Source organism: Pimephales promelas, chromosome 24 (genome assembly GCF_988280905.1).
Source record: "Pimephales promelas chromosome 24, fPimPro1.hap1.1, whole genome shotgun sequence".
NCBI classification, from domain to species: domain Eukaryota; kingdom Metazoa; phylum Chordata; class Actinopteri; order Cypriniformes; family Leuciscidae; genus Pimephales; species Pimephales promelas.
In genome coordinates this window covers 15,119,674-15,139,826 of record NC_142792.1, presented here as the reverse complement: position 1 = coordinate 15,139,826, position 20,153 = coordinate 15,119,674, and the positions used below count along the sequence as shown (strand labels likewise).

The following is a 20,153-nucleotide window of genomic DNA, read 5'->3' as shown; positions in this document are numbered from 1 at the left end:
AATTCCGCATTTGACGCAAGGATGCTCGTCCATTTCCGGTTGTGGAGATTAAAGCGGAGGAAAACCGAGGAAAACGGGATTATGGCAGAGTCTTTTAAATTTACTGTCCTCCAGTCTTTGAAATGAAACGTAGGCCTACATACGTTTAGATGTAATTTTACATAGGCTATAGTTATATTTATTTAATATAATTTTAAAAAGAAGCATAAACACAACGAGGGGTGTCTGTTTTATCTGTTTTTGTGACTAACGTTTCTTTAGTATAACCATGGAGTATAAAATTCAATATAAATACTCGATATTGCATTGGACTCTATGATCGGCGGAAGTTATCGAGCATCCCTAATGCTTCACCGGAAATACCGCCGTGCATAGAGCCCATTACGAACTCGTCATCGCATTCACATTTTGACTTGAGAGGGCGTTCATGTCCAATTTTAAATACGAATATTATTCTGCTAGAAAAATAATAAAAAAATACTTTTTGTTTGTATAAACCTGTTGTATAAAAGCAATAGCCTAGCCTACGATAGCTATACTAAATAGGTTTGCTCAATTATTTATTGTTTACTGGCCTATTTTATTTAAGCAATATCACACTTGTTTATTAGAACAAAAGTGAAATTACTGGAATATTTTGTTGAGATGAGCAATTTCTAGCCAATAGGCTAAAGTATTTTATAGCTGGGCATAACTGACTTTATGAATTTCCATGATAGCCTATTAACTTTTGTGAGATTATCATTAGGCAACACATATTTACAGTTAATTATTTAGTCAGAAAGGCAAGTGGGTAGGCCTATCTACATTCCTTGCATTCTGATTACTGCTTCTTTTACCTGAATTTTAGGTTAAGTGTTTAGACCAACAACCTCATTAGAGCTGAAACTAAAAACAAAGGTTTGTGTTACATTACATTATAGGAGCGGCAACAGTATTTACAGAAGCACCGTGGTACTACTACTCAAACATCAAATTTACAGATTGTAATTGTCAGGGTGAAAAGTGAAAAGAGAGACTAAAACAGTTAAACAACAAGCAGTACGGCAACCGTGTCGGTATGAAATGAGCACGAACGGAACAATGCGGAATGTGCATTTGTTTTCCAGGTGGTTTCGACAGCGTCAAGCTATTGCTGTAAATATCTGTGTGATGCGGTCAGTTTTGTGCCAGACCCCTGAGTAAGAGATGAGCTCAGAGGTTTTGTGTGCATGTGCGTTTGTTGATGAACATCAGTTCTGGATAATTTACATGCGATAAACAACTCTAATGTAAACCAGTCGGGCCCAGAGCTATGGTCCTGAAGCTCTCACGCATGCTTTTCCATACACACCAGCAATGCCTCAATGCCTTGGATCTAAGATGAAACAAAAAAAGAAATTTCACACTGCATTACACTGTGAAGTTAAGATGAACTGGAAATATTTGAGTATTATGGGCGAAACAGCCTTTTGTTTACATGCCAGTGAGTTTGGAGTCTATTCCACACTGAACGTCCTGGAGAGATGAATAGGGAACATGGAAGCATCTCACCATTTTAGACTGACATTCAGAGAAAGCTGAAAGAACTTGTTTACATCACACTTAGTTTCTCCACATAGCACATTGCAGTTACACAGCAGGCAAGAATCATTTTACAGCCTGATTCTTTCCCAAAGGAGCCTTTCCAGAGGCATCATTTCCCGAAAGCTATAATTATCCTTCTATTGCGGCAAATAACGATGAAAGAGAACAAGAAGGGGATGGAGACAAAGCGATACTTAAAAAAAAAGAATGAGAAACAGTGGCCTGCTATGACAAACAAAGCATGTGTGTATACTGGGAAAAGAACCAGTGTTAGTGTGTTAGCCAGGATCTTTATTTGTTTGGTTCTGTTTAAACACATAGATGATTAGTTCCTTTTTAGCATGCAAAAACATCAGGGGACTGGTTATAGCTCCATAGTTCAGAGTGCACTTGAGAAACATTGCTAATATAATGCTAGCAGTGTCTAAGTAGACTTCAGAACTCATGTTCTGATAAAGACTCTTAACGATTAAATGGTCTCCAGCCACCAAGTCAAACCACACCACAGCACTTTCCAACCTGCCCTAATATTATCTTCAGTCTGAGTCTGCAAACAGGAGCCGGCCCCCATACCAAGCGTCAAACTCATTTGCCCCCAGCCTACAAAGAAAAATGGCAGCCATTCATGTAAACATAAATCAGATTTAAACCATAGCGCAGGGTTGCCCTATTACAACACACTATAAGGAAGAAATGTTATAATGGCTCAGATTTGTTAAGTCTGCTATAGACCTTATGCACCAGAGAAACGTGGGCGTCGTCATCTTTAGAATATTGTCTTTAAACTTCCGGTTTCGCGGTTGCTCTGTATATTTCTATGGCATCGCTGTCGAGGAGTAATTAGCTGGTGAAGTGGATTTACTTATTGTAGAGTTAACAAAAGTTATCCTGAGCATTGTAATGTTTATCATAAGCATTGTAAAGCAGATGTCTTAACAAATGTCGACCGGGAAATTTTTTACGAGCAGTTCATTCTATGCAAGATCGCTGTCAAAATACAGACCGGAAGTCTGAACGAGTGCAGCGCTGAAAAGGGGCGGGGCTACATAAGGTCTATAGACCATTTCACAAGATGTAAACAACACTGGTCCAGAAGCACTTCCTGTTTCAGTTTGTAACTGTTTTCTTTATTTCACATGTAAAGAAAACATCTTAAAGATGTTTGTTTAACTTTTTGATTCAGTTTTAAATGTTATGTTGGTTGTATTTTATCCCAGCTTTTATGTAGTGTTAAAAAAATGAAACAGGAAGTGCTTCTGGACCAGTGTTGTTTACATCTTGTGAAATGGTCTATAAAGCAAACAAACGTGTAAAAGAGAGTGTTCTGTTCTAAATGAGATACTAATTTACCACTCACTGATACAGTGCAGATTTTACTGGAAATACTGCCTGCTGTTGTCACCTCATAAGCTCAGTTGTCTACTTTTTAGTACAGTTTAGTTGAGTTAAGTTTAGTTTATTTCATTTATTTAACAGGCACAAATGTTGTGCCAGAGTTAGATATCTAATTTGCATCTGTAGTCCCTGAGCAGGGTGTGTGTTCCGCTGCATGCTACATATTTTATCAAATCTGTAAGGAAGTAGAATAGTAGTAGGCTAATCAGGTTAGAGGTTTCCATTCACGTATGTTTGTGCAAATTGGGATCTTGCATAATGATTCTGGATGGATATGGATCAAATTTGCTATGTGTACATTAAAAAACATTCTGCAATGGAATCAGATTCAAATCTGGGTATTCCACGCACACAATTTCCATGTAGTGCACACAGTACATACTAGTCTATGAGTAGAATGAATAGTATGTTATTCTGAACGTGACAAATAATACAGCATTAGTCAGGTTTCCATTCACATACCTTCATGCAAATTGGGATATTGCATAAAAATGAGGATTAGATTCCAAAAAAGTGCATAAATGCAAACATATTCTGTAAGAAGGCTTTACATAAACTACAATGGAACCACATTTAACAAATAAATTCAAAAGAAAACTGAATGCCAAGACTTTTACCACCCAAAACGACAAACCTCATCAAGTGCATCAGAGCATTTTGTTTGTCCACTCTAAATAGCAAGTGATTTATTTTATAAAGGAACTTTCATTGCCATTTTGCACCAATTTTCTCTTGAAGTGACTATTTTGTTCACATGAACGCAGAGGGTGCAAACCTTTGCTAATTAACTTTTCACATAAATTAAATGTGCAACTTGAATGTAAACATGACTGTCCTGCATATTTTGGCAAATATAGTAGCTCATCCATCATTCATACAGAAAACTTAAAGGGATACTCAACTTTTTTTGGAAATAGGCTCATTTTACTACTCCCCCAGAGTTAAACAGTTGGGTTTTTACCGTTTTTGAATGTATTCAGCTGATATTCTGATATTTAGAAGAATATCAGTAACCAGACTCATTCTGGTCTCATTGACTTCCATAGTATATTTTTTCCTATGGAAGTCAATGAGACCAGAAACTGTCTGGTTACTGATATTCTTCTATATATCAGAGAATCAGCTGAATGGATTCGAAAACGGTAAAACTCAACTGTTTAACTGTGGGGGAGTGGTAAAATGAGCCTGTTTCCAAAAACAAAGTGGAGTAACCCTTTAACATTAACATAATAAACTGGAATAGTAAGAATATGCTATTCCAAACATAGCATGACACTGAGCTAACGGCAAGGCCACATGTTGACACTGAGTGGAGGAGTTAAAGGATGGGAGGAGGTTTAGGAAAAATATACGTCCAACATGAAGGAGTGAAATTGCATGGATGAGAGGAAATGACGGGGTATAGCTTCAGGTTAGAATCACACACCTGGACCTCCTCATAGAGGTGTGAGCACAAGGCGCACAACCGTTCTTTTGTGCGAAATGTCTGAATTCTGTCACGGCCGTGAGAAAACATTCACTCCGCTGGGTGTTTGGGTCACTTACGTTCTACATGCTCCTCGGCAACACATTTCTGCAGGTCCCTGTAAATTCAGTTGTTTTCAATTTACTGCCTGTAATGAGAAGATGGTTATCAGAGAGATTAAAACAACAGGGCAGGATATGCAAACGAAAATCTTATCACAAACCCATCGCAGCTTACAGAGTTTATTTCCTGGGCGGAAAATAGGATATTTACCCCATCCCATCATGCACTGGAAGACTTCGAGCAAATGTGTTGGATTGGACCTCTGAAAGGGGATTTTCGGCTGTTATGCTGGGAATTTATGCACACGGCCTTTCCCCGCTTAGGATTTTTTTTTTTTGAGAATGTCAGTGCTAAAAGTGATTAAAAAAAGAGAAGTAGACACACAACGACAAAATGATAAAAGCCAACATGAGCCAACAAGTCTTATGCTGACAAAAGGAGATCCAAGTAATTTTAATTTATCATCCACAATGAGCATGTATACAGCAATGGATGGATCTGTATAGTAGCTCTAAAACTGACCATACACTTTAGTCTGTCACCAGTCCAACCCACAACACAAACTTATTATCGTAAGTGCTTTTTATGGAATGTAATTTTAAAATCCCTTTACTTGCTTCTTACACAGATGCAAGCCATAAAAAGACTGTTTCCATGAAAAACATTGGCTTGAAAAAGACATGACATTCTAACATGCAAAAATGTGACACCAAACTCAGATCATGGTGCAAATACGCAAATTTTCTTTTCCTGTTTCACAGATAGTCGGTTCTTTGCATCTCAAATGCTGTGCATGTATTATCCAAATAGCAAACTATATATTTTTCAGTCAAAAACTATCCTGATTTGCACCTTAAAGGTACACTGAGTAATTAATATTCAATGCAAAATGCAAACTTTTTCAGTTGCCAAGAAATGCTCTAAGTCATGAATAATTTATTCTATGGACGAAAATGTCCAATAACAGGGGTTAACAAGATCAAATGAGTAGTTTTCCAGTAGGCTGGTCATGTGATCTCAAAATGGCTGCCCCCACGAGGGACCCACTGCAAATAATATAAAGACTCGATTGGGGGGAAGTTACTTTTAAACATAGTGTTACAATATAGTGCGTTGCTCCAAAATGGGAAAATCTCACATGTACTGGGCTTTTTTGTTTGTTTTTTTAATAACAAATATATAAATATATATATAGGCAAATGCCCTTTCACGTCAAACATTGAATCAATGGCTGAATCCAAAAATCCATTGAAACACTATTCCACATTAGTCCACTAATACAGTTCACTTTTAAGGAGTGAATGAAAATGACTGAGCGAATTCAGACAGCCCTAGTAGACAGTAGTCACAAGAGTATGTATACTTAAGTATATAAAGTAATCTGAATTAATTATTTGAAAAAGCAATTCAGATATTTTTTTGTAAATTTAATTTAAGTAACGTGTTACTTAGTTGCATGAAAAAGTAATCTGATGACATACCTCGTGTTCTTTTAAATGTCTAACCCCCAACACTGCTTGAATGTACAAAAATTAGGCGTGTTAATTTGTTTTTTTTAAACGGCAAGGTAAGGCAAGGTGACAGAAGGCTATCAAATTACATATGATTGTATAAATGCCTGAAACAGTGCCAGGAGTGTCACATGTTATACATTACAACAATGTTGTTATAAAGTTTCACAAAGTTATTTGTTCACAAAATCTCTGCTAATGACACGGTCACCACCTGTCCTTTTGTTCACAAAGTTTCACTCCTAGATTCTCTCAGGAATGACATTGTGGCAGATGACAAATTACCAGCATTAAGTTTAAAGGCAGGAAACGCAAAGAAACAACAGTTTAGTCTCACACTTAGTGGCTTGTGAAAACACCATTTATCTGCTGTCTTCCACTGATAAATGGCTGAATTCCAAGTATCAATTTGAGTACTGTTGAAAAAACAGAAATAGTCATGTTCGATCAGTTAACTTTACCCTCTCGTTGTGCCTGTAGTTGCAGTAGGCCTACAGCTTTAGTAGGCCTAGTTTCTTTGTTGACTTTTGGATATGACGGTAATCTCAGGGATATAACCACAGAATATTGAGTCTTCCCAAACCTACATTTTCTCAGAATATGACCCATGACCTCAAAATTGTTTAGAAACTACAAAAAGAGACTACAAAAAGAGAAGTGGGAATTTTATACTCTCCTGCCATCTCCCCAAAACCAAAGAGACAACCCATTTGCCTATAAAGGACAGTTTGTTTAAAAGGACACAATGAACAGTACAGTCCCTTTATCCAAAGACCAGCAAAGGATCTCCAGACCACAGCATGCAAGAAGACAGCTGACCATCCCAGGACCTCACAGAACACAGGGAGAGGAGGAGCAGTGGGTTCACATGGGACATGACCTAATACAGGGGGGTAAAACTAGGTTTAAGAAGGGGGGGATTATATGAACAAGTCTGGGCAGGTCGACTGCAGCCCTACAGACCAGCAGGTTACATTTCAGTTTAGGGATTATAATATCAGACACTCTCCCAGAATTTTGATCTTTGATCTGAACTCAATTAAGCTAAAGGAAGAAAAAAAGCCTATCTGCTGATAAACATGTGGTACAAGTGTCATAACCACAAAGATAAATTTATTACCCTAGTAAAAAAAAAAAAAAAAGCCAGACGGTATTGCACAAATCAATATGAATCATAATCTCAAAAGTCTTAAAAGATAACTTGAATAGGCTACACGGGGACACACTCAGCTGTTAAAACTGAGAAAAGTAAATAAAGTAAACATTTGTGCATTCGTGTGACATGTTTGGCCCATGGCAGGACTCGAGTGATCTGAATAGAAGCTCTCGCGAGAGATGCGTGACGTCCTGATGAACGAATGTGTTTGTTTTTCCATTACGCACAGTACAGTCGCGATTTAGGAGTTGGGCAACAGCGGCCTCTTGAGCTCATCTTAAATATTTAAAAAAAAAAACCCACAACGAGACAATACACTATCCTCACGGTTAACCCTTTCCAAGGGACCTTCTAATACAAGGATGATTATAGACTTGTTTAACGCAAGGACCTTACATCTAGCTCAAAAATATGTGTAATAAACACATACGAAACAAACATTCTTTATTGTATGTTCAGTCAAGTTGTAATTGTACGCAGAACGTGAGAAATATTTTTTAACTTAAGATACATACACCTTGTTTTGGACATCTATTTTAAAATGTAATTTCAGACTAAAATGTCATCACAAACTGCAATTAAACTACATATTTTAAACTGTAATATACATTTCGTTAAATACATAGTAACACTTTAAATATTAAGAAATGAGACATTGTCATGTATTAACTAACATTTAATAAAATTTTTGCAGCATTTATTAATCTAGTTAAAGGTGTTAATTGTTGGGACATTTGATTTTAATAATGTATTAATGTTGAAATGGAGATTGATTAATATGGTTCATTGACAGTTCATTTTAACTAAATCATTTACTAATGTTAATGAAACCTTGTTTAAAAAAAATAAAAATAAAAAAAAATAAAAATAAAAAAAACTATGGACTTGACCTGGAGCTAGTGTATGTGTATACGTTGAGTTCTAGTTGACCAAAAACACCAATAAAGGCAACTACATGTAAAGATTAATTTATACGGAGATGAGCTAATGAATTACAAAAACCATAAGATTGATAACCATAGATATGAAAAAAAAAAAAAAAATCAAGAACGTGTCGACATACATCATCTTGTCAGCATTCTGATACTAGATGCATGTTGTAAGCTTACTTTCCTCCAACAGTCACTAACAGAAAACCTGTTTAATCTTGTGACTTATAGCAAACTGAGTGCAATAAGTAACTTCAGGAGATAAAAATGACCAGAAAGCTAATTTCTGGTTTAAACCGAGGTAAACATCCTATCAGAATTGGTACTAACTTGCACAGCAAGAACAACTGCAACCTTAAACCGCATTGACCACAACTTTACTTGATACACAAATGAAGCCATCACAGAAGTGAACTGCACATTTTTATTTCAGGCACAAGAGGGAGCAATTTTGGCCTAAACGCCTTCTAGGCGGAGTCAGTGTTCAACTGATTCACTCACATTATTCCACAGACAAACACGCAGATTAGCAGCACACATACACCCAAAACCCCACCAAGGCCACCAAGTCAATTTAAAGTGCTCAACATGTCAAGTATTACCAGAAAAAAAAAAAAATACTCCATTCTTGCAAAGCGATGCGTTTGTTCAACGACCCAAAAAACAAAGGCACCATGTTGCAGACTTTTGTATGGCTGGGAAACGTCATCTAAAATGAACAGGAGTGAACACAGGGCCATCTAACAAACACCTGAAGACGTTTCTGAAAGTTAGGATTTCACGTTGGGTTCCGGGTTTGTGCACCCAAGTACACAGTAAAGACTTTCAAAAACACTGAAAAATAAAAGTCTATCAAATAATAATCAAATAAAAAGAACAACCCAGGTAAACCCATGTAAACGTTCACCAGCAAAACATCCTACATTAGCTTTATCACTGACTTTTGTACATCTTTCAAACATGCAGTTGCACCATGCGCAACCAAAAGTGCAATAAAGTGCAGAGTAGCTTTCAAAGAACATCCAAAACGCCCCATCCTCCCTTTTTGTGGCCATTTAGAGAGACGCTCAGTCCGGGTACAGCAAGAAACCAGAGAAGGTGCTGTACTTCCAGCTGCTGCCATAGATGGCGCCGCGGTGAAGCCGCAGCCACACCTGGTCACCCTGGAACAGCTGGAGGACAGCGTGATTGCTTGCGGTCTCGTGGTCCGGAGCGCCGTCATTGGCATACGCGGACACCATCACCTCTTCGTTGCGCATGAGGTTGATGTACAAGGGCACGCTGATGGCAAGCTTCAAGATGTGGAAGAGGAAGACGTAAGTGCCGGCAGCAGGACAGGTGAAACGGCCGCTGGTCGTGTCGAACATTTCGCCGATGTTGGTGTGCAGCAGTTCGAAGGAGATCGGCTGATCCAGAGTGCCAGGGGCGAAGTTGGCCGCGCGGGCGGCGGAGAAAGCCACACGCAGTTGGTTGAGCGGGTACATGTGTATGGGCATCATAGTGTGTGGGCCCTGGGGCGTGATGGGCACTTCCATTGGCGGGATGGAGAGAGTGTCACTGATTCCCGAGTCGAGCGGATACGCACCCTCCCGGTCTGGGCTGCTCACCTGAGAAGAGTCACTCCAACCAGCTTAAAGAGGGGAAGAGACAGACGGACTATCACTTTGACGTATTATGAGCCATTCCTCACCAGTGTTTGGGAAAGGAACTTTTAAAAGTGCTTTACATCCTAAAAAAAGTAACTAATTACATAGAAATTAATGCATTACGTCAGTGTTGTAGTACTCGAGACTCGGACTCGTCTCTGACTCGGTCTCGAGACCATATTTTAATGGTCTTGGTCTTGTCATGGACTCGTGTCCATTTGGACTCGGAATTGACTCGTACTCGAACATTTTTTTTTTTAGGACTCGGACTTATTCCCGAGCCCACTCGAGTTCATTTCAAAATATTTTTCATGATTATTAATGTTTGTTAATAAAGTATTTCTTTAAATTGATTGACACGCCCAGTGATTGGTGCATTTCTAGTGCGCAACTGCGCATGACAAATTTTAATAAAATTACTTTTAACACCACCTACTATGTGGCCTTTTTACCCTAAACTGATCATATTTTTTAAACTCTAAGTAAATTCAGTAAAATAAAAAAAGGGATTTCTCCAAGTAAATAAAAGTAAATTAGGTAATCAACCCTCACTGGTCTCGACTCGGACTCGACCGTCTCTGGTCTCAGACTCGACTCTCTATGGACTCGGTTTTGACTCGGACTCGACTCTCTCTGGTCTCGGTGTCGACTCAGACTCGAGTGAGGTGGTCTCGACTACAACACTGCATTACGTTACTTTCTCAATCTCACCTGGGCTGGGCTTGCGTTTTAATTATTTAAATTTTTTTTTTTAAAGTTCTTATTTGAAAAAGTAACTCAGATTTGGTTATAAATTTAAAATTAATGCTTTACTAGTTACTTGAAAGTAATTGGATTACATAACTCTGATCACTCCGTCAACACCGTTCCTCAGTATTAGAAAATAGCAGCATGGGAGATTGCTCATACCATTGCTCCTTTGAGTTGCTGTGCCTCCACCTCGTTTGAAGCTCTGCTGATACCCGTTTTCCTATTGGTAAAACAATCACAAGTGACCCAATATAATACATTGCCTACAACACAATGAAAACAAACTTAATTTAGCCATTTATATAGCAAACGGCATAAGTAACCCTGACCTATAATGGCTTAAACACAAAAATAAGATTAAACACAAAATATTTTTGTTTTTAAGCCCTATAATGGCTTAAACACAAAAATAAAAAAAATAGTAAACTAAAATAATAAAATGTATTATATAATAATGCCTACAGCACAAACTTACTCTAGACATATAAATGGCAGATCCAGGGTCTCTGTGTGTCTGGGATATGAAACCTGGAGAACGCATATTCACTCTGTAGGCCTCATAACCACCTGGAAATCAGTCAGACGGAAAGGAAATGCAGGTTTTATACTATTAATCCAGGTCTGCTCCAAATTGCAAAGTAAAGAAATAATGCAAGAACAAGAGAACTCATGCAGAAACAGAAAACACCATAACGTGATCTGTACACAATACGATTTTTTAAAAAAAGATAGCGTAACAGAGAGTGAAGGAGACCGAGGAAGAGGAAGGTACCTCTGTAGCCACCAGGTGATCTGTATGAGTGACCCAAACCCCTGCCTGCACGCGTCATACCTCTCGCTGTACCACGGGGGTAGCAGGACTGACTCAGACGAGACTGTGGCTGAGGTGTGGAGAACATGTGACCACCTGCACTGACCGGACACTCCAGCTGGTACTGGCCTTCTGCAAAAACCACACATATTAGAAGCTAACACTCAGAGAGTGCGAGTCTCACTCATCTGTAGGTCATGTTTTACCAATCTGTAGGTCATCTTCAGGTAGGTTGAGTTCAGGTGGCGTCTGGGTGCTTGCGGTGGAATAACACTGGGTTTTGGCTGACGTGTAACTCAGATTCATAGACTCAGAGAATCCACTCTCATCCGACTTCATCCCCGAGCTCTCACTGATTGGCAAAGATGCCACATTAAACACCTGATGAGGAGTGGTTTCAGATAAGATGTTATGCATTACATAAATGAAAGCATGTGGAAACGAACATTATGCTCACAGAGTGGATGTTGAAGTTTTCTGCACTGATGGAGCGGTGACTAGGTGGGGTTGTAAATGTCTGCGCAACCACAGAGGTTGATACGCCATTGCATAACATCTGCTTTCCTGCCTGACACACACAAAAAATAAAAAAGTCAAGGTTTTAAAAGCACTGGATAGTCACTTCCATGGCCCCACGTGACATCTCTAGTAGAGCCCGACCGATAAAGGATTTTGAAGGCCGATACCGATACAAATATTTTGGGGTTTTAAAATCCGATATAGCGGCCGATATTTTTTATTATTAAATATTGTTGGATTTCACACACGTGTAAAAGAAAAGTTAACTTTTCTGCACAAGATACGTTTGATACTTTTTCTCTATGTCTAAATGTTCACTCCTCGCTAGTATAACTTACATTTTACAATGCAGGGACTGTAACTAGAGATATGCTAGTTATAAATACAGTAATAATTACTTTATTTAGGCAGAAAAAGTTCATTGTGGTTTCCAAGCTCATTAAAGTTAACGTTAGCGGTCTTCCACTGATGATAGTGGCATTGGCTAGCTTTGTGGTTAGCTAGTCTATAGCAATAGAGAACATCATACTGCAAATTGTAAAACATACATTTTCAATATAACAGGCCAAGGAGAGATGATTGATGATTTTATTTTATTTTTTAAATATTCATTTATCGGCCATTATAACTGCCGATACCGATATTTTGGAAAATGCGTAATATCGGCCGGCCGATATATCGGTCTGGCTCTAATCTCTAGTCATTTAAACTTCCACTTGAAGCCACAAAATCTTCTAAAATCTCCAGAGCTCAAGGTTAGAAACTTTTAAACATCCCTTTCTTGCAAGGCTGCAAATTTAAACTTAAAACTCTGTCTAAAACTTTAGAATTTAAAGAGATCTATTTGGCTAAATGAGAAATTTAGGCACGACAACTTAGTGTACAGTATAAAAACTGCCATTCCTTTTGATGTTAGGTAAAGATTAGACTATTGGTATTTTAAAGATTAACTTTAAGTGAGCGTTAGATAAAGGCAAAAGTAATCTAATCATAAAAAGTGGAAAATGAGAATATTAAATATCCAAATGAAATGTACACAACTAAAACCTCTAAATAACATTTAAACCTTAAAGGAATACTCCACTTTTTTTTGGAAATAGGCTCATTTTACCAGTTAAACAGTTGGGTTTTACCCCATAAAGTATCCCTTCACGGTTTAAATGTTATTTAGAGGTTTTAGAATATCAGTAACCTGACAGTTTCTGGTCTCATTGACTTAAGTCAATGAGACCAGAAACTGTCAGGTTACTGATATTTTTTTAAATATCAGAAAATCGGCTGAATGCATCCGAAAACGGTAAAACCCAACTGTTTAACTGGTAAAAAGAGCCTGTTTCCAAAAAAAGGTGGAGTATCCCTTTAAAATCTCAAATACAAAATAAATCCCCAGTTCAATCTCTGTAAGGTTTAGGAGCGTGAATGAGATTCTTTGTCCATGAAGTTCATACCTGTACAGTGCCTTGATTTTCAAGAGGGACTGAGATGGAGGATCCCCTGCGGTACAGCGGAGGAGAGGTGAAGCCCTCACTTTGCTTCTAACAAACAACAGATACCATTATAGCATATTTAAGATTACCAGCCTACCTTTTAGCATCATACATTCAATACCTATACCATCACACAAAAAATTATCTTTACATGTGGCTTATCTTCATGGTGTAGATCCAGGTCAGAGCTGGTTATAGAACGGTCTCCATTTGACAGACAGCCTTTACCCTCGCCAGACAGCAGGATCTGTAAAGGAGTGCTCTACGATCACAACAGACAGAATGCTGACCTCATGTTTTTATTGTTATACACAAAATAAGCTCTCATATCAAGTCAAACATGCTTACCAGCTGGGATGGAGGAAGACTATCTGATGGGCTTTTTGGCAGTTCCCTTTGTGCTGCATGTTAAAAGCAGCAGACTATCAATATCAGTTTAATGCAATCATAATCTTGATGTGTAACTTGGAGATAGTTCACCATTATTACTCTCCCTCATGCCTAAATTAAATCCGTTCATCAAATAAAGCGACCAAATCTCTTGGACTAAAAATTTTGGACTAAATCACTATTCATATGGATTTTCTTAAGAACATTTAGAAGTGACAAAATGTCAGTCGCGTAGCTGTAACTGGAGGAACAAAAGATCTTCATTTGTGTTATGAAAATGAACTAAAGTCTTGGTTTGGAACGACATGAGGGTGAGTAATGACAGAATTTACATTTTGGGAGAACTGTCTCCTCATGTACCAAGAGGAGTAGAGCAGCCTGGAGATGGACGGCATCTCCTTGCACGGCCGTTCACAGGTGAAGTTTCTCCATCCAGATGAGACTCCTGCAAAAAGAGTAGAGGAAAAGTCTCAGAACACTTGCTTTCTAAAACATCTTCGTTTCAACCAAAATGGGAAAATTGAATGAAGTATTGTTGCGTTTTAATTAAAAAATCCCTTTATTCATGCCTGCATGAAGCTGAATGAGCCAGAGATCTGGTCCATTAGAGTCTCCAGCTGCTGTTTACGCTGAACAGGGTCTTGTGGTAGCGGAGATGGCGAGCTAAAGACTTCCACTGCGACGGGAGTCTGAGAGTATAAAGCATAAAAACAATGAATAAATTGCTTTGGAATAAATGAGTTTGATGGATCTAAATAACACACCGATTTGGAGTCCTGCTCAACCTTGGTCTTCTTTTGACGTTTCTAGAGGAGAGATAGAAAATTACCTTGTTGCATATTAAACAGTTGCCCAAATAACTGCCAAACATGCGAGATCAGTCGTATAAGTAGCAACATTTTTAATAGGTTCTAAAACTACAGCCTGCAAAATATTCCTCACATTTAAAAAAAAAAATTTAAATAAATAATTTTATATATATATATATATATATATATATATTTTTTTTTTAATAATTTGTTCATTTCACTTCAATCAGTATAAATTGGTCCGTATTCATGAAAATAATATAGCTGCCTTTGTATTTAAGCAAGGGGGATCGTCATAATTGGGGGTCCCACAAATATAACAATGAAAAGTAAATAAAAAAGAAAGGTTTTCACCTCCTTGGGGTCAACCGTGGGTCTCTTACGGATGTCTGTAGTCTTAGGGATCAATCCTGCTGCCCCTTTCCATGGCTTCTGTATGGGGGACTGAGAGGATACAGGAGGATCAGAAAACTCCATTTCCCATGAGTCCGGTGGCTCCCTTTCCTTCATAGCCAAAAAGTCGTCCTTCCAGTTACGGGGCGAAGCCTTCTCATCCGGTCTATGCTCGGCGACGTTCGTTTCAGGTAGGTATCGTCTGTTAAGAAACTGCCATCATTCAGAAGTTACTGACCTGCGTGTGTTACTCAAACACAGTTTATAGCGATGAAGGATCAGTGTTGCTTGTTTTTACCTCTTTGGGAGGGACTTCTTTTGAGCTCAGCTTCACTAGTGCTACACAGAAATATAAATGGCATGTATTAGAGCAAAATAATGGCTGCTGAAAATATATATATATTTTTTTAAAAAGATGTTAAAGCTGCATTCTGCACGTTTTACTCTGTCGCCATCTCTGTTCGAAGTCTGCAATTGCATTTATTGGCAGAATTATCAACTTTACACGAGACGTCACGTCACAGCGCGGATAAACACAATGTTTGAGAATGTGCAGCTGTCAGTCACCGCGCCGGTGTGGATACTGGCATTCAGAATCACAGATTATTCTTTTTGGAAGTATGACCAACATAATTTTCACCTGAAAATGTCATCTGAACAAGTAAGGAACATCCACCTTTGTTCTGGTTCTGACATCGCAGTAAATCACGCTTATTAAACTAAAAGTCGCTTGCATCACGCAAAACCGAATTGTCTCAAATTGTTAAAGTTAACAACGTCAGTAACGCGTGACATGTAGCGTCCTTCCGACATGTATCCTTGTTTTCGCATGGGTCTCTTTTTCTGTAGCCTTTCTGAATCGAGCTAAGGCAAGCAGATGGTTTTGAAAACTGGCTGGTTATGCATATGTATTTTGGATCAGACTGCAGCTTTAAATTTGAATAAATCTCACTGGAGAGGTTACAAGGCCTAGATGGAGGGTCAGCCTTCACAGCCTCAGTCTTCTCTTGAATTTCAACTTTAGGAAGTGGTAGGTGGTCAAAAAAGCCACAGTCCACTAGCTGAAGTAGCTTCTCCTTCATGTGCTTATCTGTGGAAACATTCAAAACATTTTACTTTGAGCCTTCACAGCCCTATTAGTAAGGCTCAAACCCACCTTCATCAACACAATTATAAATAAAAAGTTATTTTTGCTGACTTGCACAACCTGGGTTATTAACGGTAATAATATACCAGTGACTTATAAAAATTAATCACTAGCGTAAACAATTGACACTTAACCTGCAATAATGCAACCTTATATAATTACAGAAGGGAAAAAATACTGGCTTATTAGATTTCAGGCATGGAAAGCAATCAAATTAATTTGACAATCAGAGAATGCGCTAGAAACTCACATGTTGAGCCAGCAACTGGTCTTTCTTTCCCTTCCAGCAGCTCGGCGTAAACAATAGCAGCCTGTTCCATCTGATCCTCTAAACTAGAGCAGGAAACAACAGGAAGACCACAGCATATCAAAAGGCTGAATAGACACCAAATACAGTACTGTGATAGCATTCAAAATAACCAGCACCCACAGATAGTCATGTTGAGGACAACATAGTCAAACCAGTCATTATTGCACAATAAATGAGGGCTCTTGTATCATTTTTACTGTAAATCATCCCACCATTACACACCGAACACAAAAGTCGCATCTCCAGGCTGCTCTACTCCTCTTGGTACATGAGCGCTCCATATTGAAGAGATGGTTCTCCCAAAAATTTAAATAGTCATTCCTTGCCCTCATGACGTTCCAAACCCGTAAGACTTTTGTCCATTTTCAAAACACAATTGAAGATCTTTTTGATGAAATCTGACATCTTTCTGTCCCTCCATTGACAGCTACGCAACTGACATTTTGACAATAGATCTTACATTATTGAAAACGACTTTATTGGTAACAGACAAACAATATGGGAGTTTAGTACTATGCTTGATCACAGAATGTCATGTTTGACAAATCAGAATCAAGAATTTCAGAGGGTCATGTAAAAATGACACGGGTGTATTAAAATCAAACACGTAAAAAAAAAAAAAACTTTGACTATACACTCAGAAAAAAAGGTACAAAAGCAGTCACTGGGGCTGTACCTTTTCAAAAGGTACACTTTTGTACCCAAAGGCTGCATATTGGTACCTTAGTGGTACATATTAGCACCTAAAATGGACATATTAGCTCATGAAATGTACATATTAGCACCTAAAATATACATATTAACACTTAAAATGTACATATTTGTACCTCAAATGTACATATTACCACCTAAAATGGACATTTTAGCTCACGAAATTTACACATTAGCTCCCGAAATGGACATATTACCACCTAAAATGTACATATTAACACTTAAATGTACATATTAACACTTAAAATGTACATATTAGCACCCAAAGGGTACATATTAACACCTAAAATGTACTTATTAGCTCATGAAACGGACAAAAGTTTACCTTTTCAAAAGGTACAGCTCCAGTGACAGCTTTTGTACCTTTTTTCTGAGAGTGTAGAGGTGAAGGCATTATCAGGTGTAGCACAAACCTCATCTTATGGTCTCGTTTGCATCCCAATAACGATGCCAGATCCAGCAAACTCTCGGTGTCCTTTGTGGTCAGGTAACGGGAATGTTGTCTGGAGTTGCAGAAGTTCCTCCGGACGTCCTCTCTCTGCAGGCTGTTGAGGACGTACTGCACCTGGAGAATCAAGCTCAGACGCTTCCGGTCTTGTTCGATCCTCATGATCTTCTCTTGGCGAACAATCTTCCGCTGAGCCTTCAACAACTACGGCGGAGAGCATGAGAAGATCCAGTGAACCATTCAGCACCAATTCCATTCTGCACAGTACTTTACAAATGCATAAGTCTTACATCTTGTGTGAGGGCACTAATGGTCTTCTGGAGCTCTTTGGCAAATGTAAGATTGTGGACAACCTCATCGTACTTCCCCACAGCCTCCTACAACATTACCACACATCAGGGATCTTGAAACAAGCCCAAGTTCCCAAAATGCAGCACATAAAATAAGACAAGATTACCAGTTGGTCTTGATTTAGTTTTTCCCCCTTTTTCAGCCTCTGATTGTAGCTTTCCAGTTTCAGCTGAAAAAAAAAAACAGAAAACAAACTTTGTTTTGACAAGTCAGAAGGTCTTTTGATGCTCTACAAGTAAAACAAAACCAATTTCACTATATTAAACTCATTCTTTCATGCCATTTCTGCCCAAATAACAATTAAGGCACCTTCTTTTTCTCAATGTTACGGATCTTGTGCTTGAGGCAGATGAGGCCGTCCTCGATGTACTTCTCGTAGCCATAGTAGGTGGTTGCGGACGGATTAAGGGCGAGCTGGAGGGCGGTGAGCACTCGAGGGGACCCGGATTTAGGGCTGTCCAGGCCATCCTCCTTCTCCACGGTCAACTCTGAGGGAGTCAACGTCTCTATGGTCCGAGATGGTGACAGCTGAACCATGATCTTAGTCTCTCTGATAGACCGGGGAATGAATGGAAAGGTCACACTATTTATTGTGGAAATAAAAAGACAGACTCTTACATGTTTTTTTTTTACCCCTTTAAAAGCATGTGTATAGTACCATATATAATGTATGCTTGTTTATCATACAAGGTGTTCAGTAACCCAACAACAATACTGAAAAGGGAAATATCACCAGACATATTGAGAAGTTAGGCACGAAAAGCATAGCCTGAACATACTGTATGATAACTGCATCATAAGATAAACTCTATGTGTCTGGACATTCGCCAGTGCTCACCAACCATGACATGGCATTTACATGATAGACTAACAAATGCAACAACAAAAGGCTAATCAGGGGCCGGAAATCACTATGTAAACCGTAATCATTTACGGTCATATTCATAGAACGTCAAATGCAATTCTAGCGTCCATAAGCGTAGGTTGTATGCAGCAATGCAGCATACCACCAAATCAAGCTACAATAACTTGCATTTGAAAAAGAGCAGCTGCAATATTGTAAATCGCAACTTTCAAAGCATTTATCCGACACGAGTTGGATGTTTTCCAGAATAATCCTCCACAAACACCGTCGACGGGGTGCCACCACCCAAACTGCACGCGCAGAGAACCCATATAAGTAAAGCACAGATGCATACAACATAACTCTCACTCTCAACAGATATCTCACCGACCTCATGCGTCTCTGCCGGTGAGGGAGTTTGTTTGCTGCGATTCAGATCGTTGGGATGACTTGGGTGGGATAGAGTCAAAAGCAAAAATGAGACAGCCTTTCGGTGAGCTGGAGGAAAGACGAAATAAAGCGATAGGTAAACAGAGAGGACAGACAGCAGCAGCCTCACATTTTTATGCCCTCAGAGAAGAGGAAACCCATCAGCTCAGCTGGAGGAGCAATCATGACGTCACTCAGCCAACACAGACAGACAGTGCCCTCGCGCAACCTCAGCACTCTCTCATCTATCCATCTATCTATCTATCTATCTATCTATCTATCTATCTATCTATCTATCTATCTATCTATCTATCTATCTATCTATCTATCTATCTATCTATCTATCTATCTATCTATCTATCTATCTATCTGAGATTGTTTACTTTCCTTCATGCTCTAAAATGGGTTCAAATAATGATATTTATGGTGTGTCACCATTTCAAATATCATCATAAGCGGCATTTGTTGTTAAAAAAAAGTTAATAATTTAATGTTTGGGGTTGGTTATATGCTCTTTGCAAGGCCTTCAATTTTATTCGATCACAAAAACAGTAAAAAGAGTAATATTGTTGCAGCTTAAAATTGTTTTCTGTTTGAATATATTTTAAAATCTATGATGTCAAAGCTGATTTTTTTTAGCATCATTACTCTTCAGAAATCATTCTAATATGTTGATTCTGTGCTAAGAAATATTATCTATTTCTTACGTCTTATTTATTATTATTATACACTTTAATTAATTCAATGCATCCATGCTAAATAAAAATATGAATTCCTTCTTACTGACCCAAAACAGTAGTGTATTTCATCATGAAGTTCATGTATTACCTGAACTGAACCCACATCCTTTGTGTTGCAAACATTATTCTCTATAGCCATCGTTAGCTTATTTAATGGTATGATCTAGATACAGTTTTTGTATAAATAGCATGGCCAAGGTCATGGGTTCACTTCCCAAATGCATACATGCACACAACAAGTGTAGCCATCACAAGTTACATTTATTGAGGAACAAGTAAAAAG

At 38.4% G+C, this 20,153-nt stretch overlaps 1 protein-coding gene across 6 annotated transcripts; it reads right to left on the bottom strand.

Annotated features, from left to right (window-relative positions):
* Positions 1–8,495: 8,495 nt before the first annotated feature.
* caprin2 (caprin family member 2) lies at positions 8,496–19,316 on the bottom strand. 6 transcript variants are annotated; one of them, XM_089127027.1, is made up of 21 exons: positions 19,261–19,316; positions 18,167–18,407; positions 17,964–18,026; positions 17,797–17,883; positions 17,472–17,710; positions 16,288–16,370; positions 15,843–15,980; positions 15,189–15,229; positions 14,852–15,103; positions 14,453–14,494; positions 14,258–14,377; positions 14,049–14,133; positions 13,647–13,699; positions 13,450–13,560; positions 13,260–13,346; positions 11,750–11,860; positions 11,499–11,673; positions 11,254–11,424; positions 10,957–11,048; positions 10,641–10,701; positions 8,496–9,715 (listed from the first exon to the last, which is right to left on the bottom strand). In XM_089127027.1, exons 1-21 carry the CDS (start codon positions 19,314–19,316, stop codon positions 9,153–9,155), a joined length of 2,871 nt encoding a protein of 956 aa, XP_088983153.1. In that variant the 3' UTR covers positions 8,496–9,152. The 6 variants fall into 6 exon arrangements, with proteins under 6 accessions (XP_088983153.1, XP_039523535.2, XP_088983150.1 ...); XM_039667601.2 differs by lacking the exon at positions 19,261–19,316 and adding an exon at positions 19,093–19,257; XM_089127024.1 differs by lacking the exon at positions 19,261–19,316 and adding an exon at positions 19,093–19,257 and having other exon boundaries at positions 13,260–13,343.
* Positions 19,317–20,153: the final 837 nt, after the last annotated feature.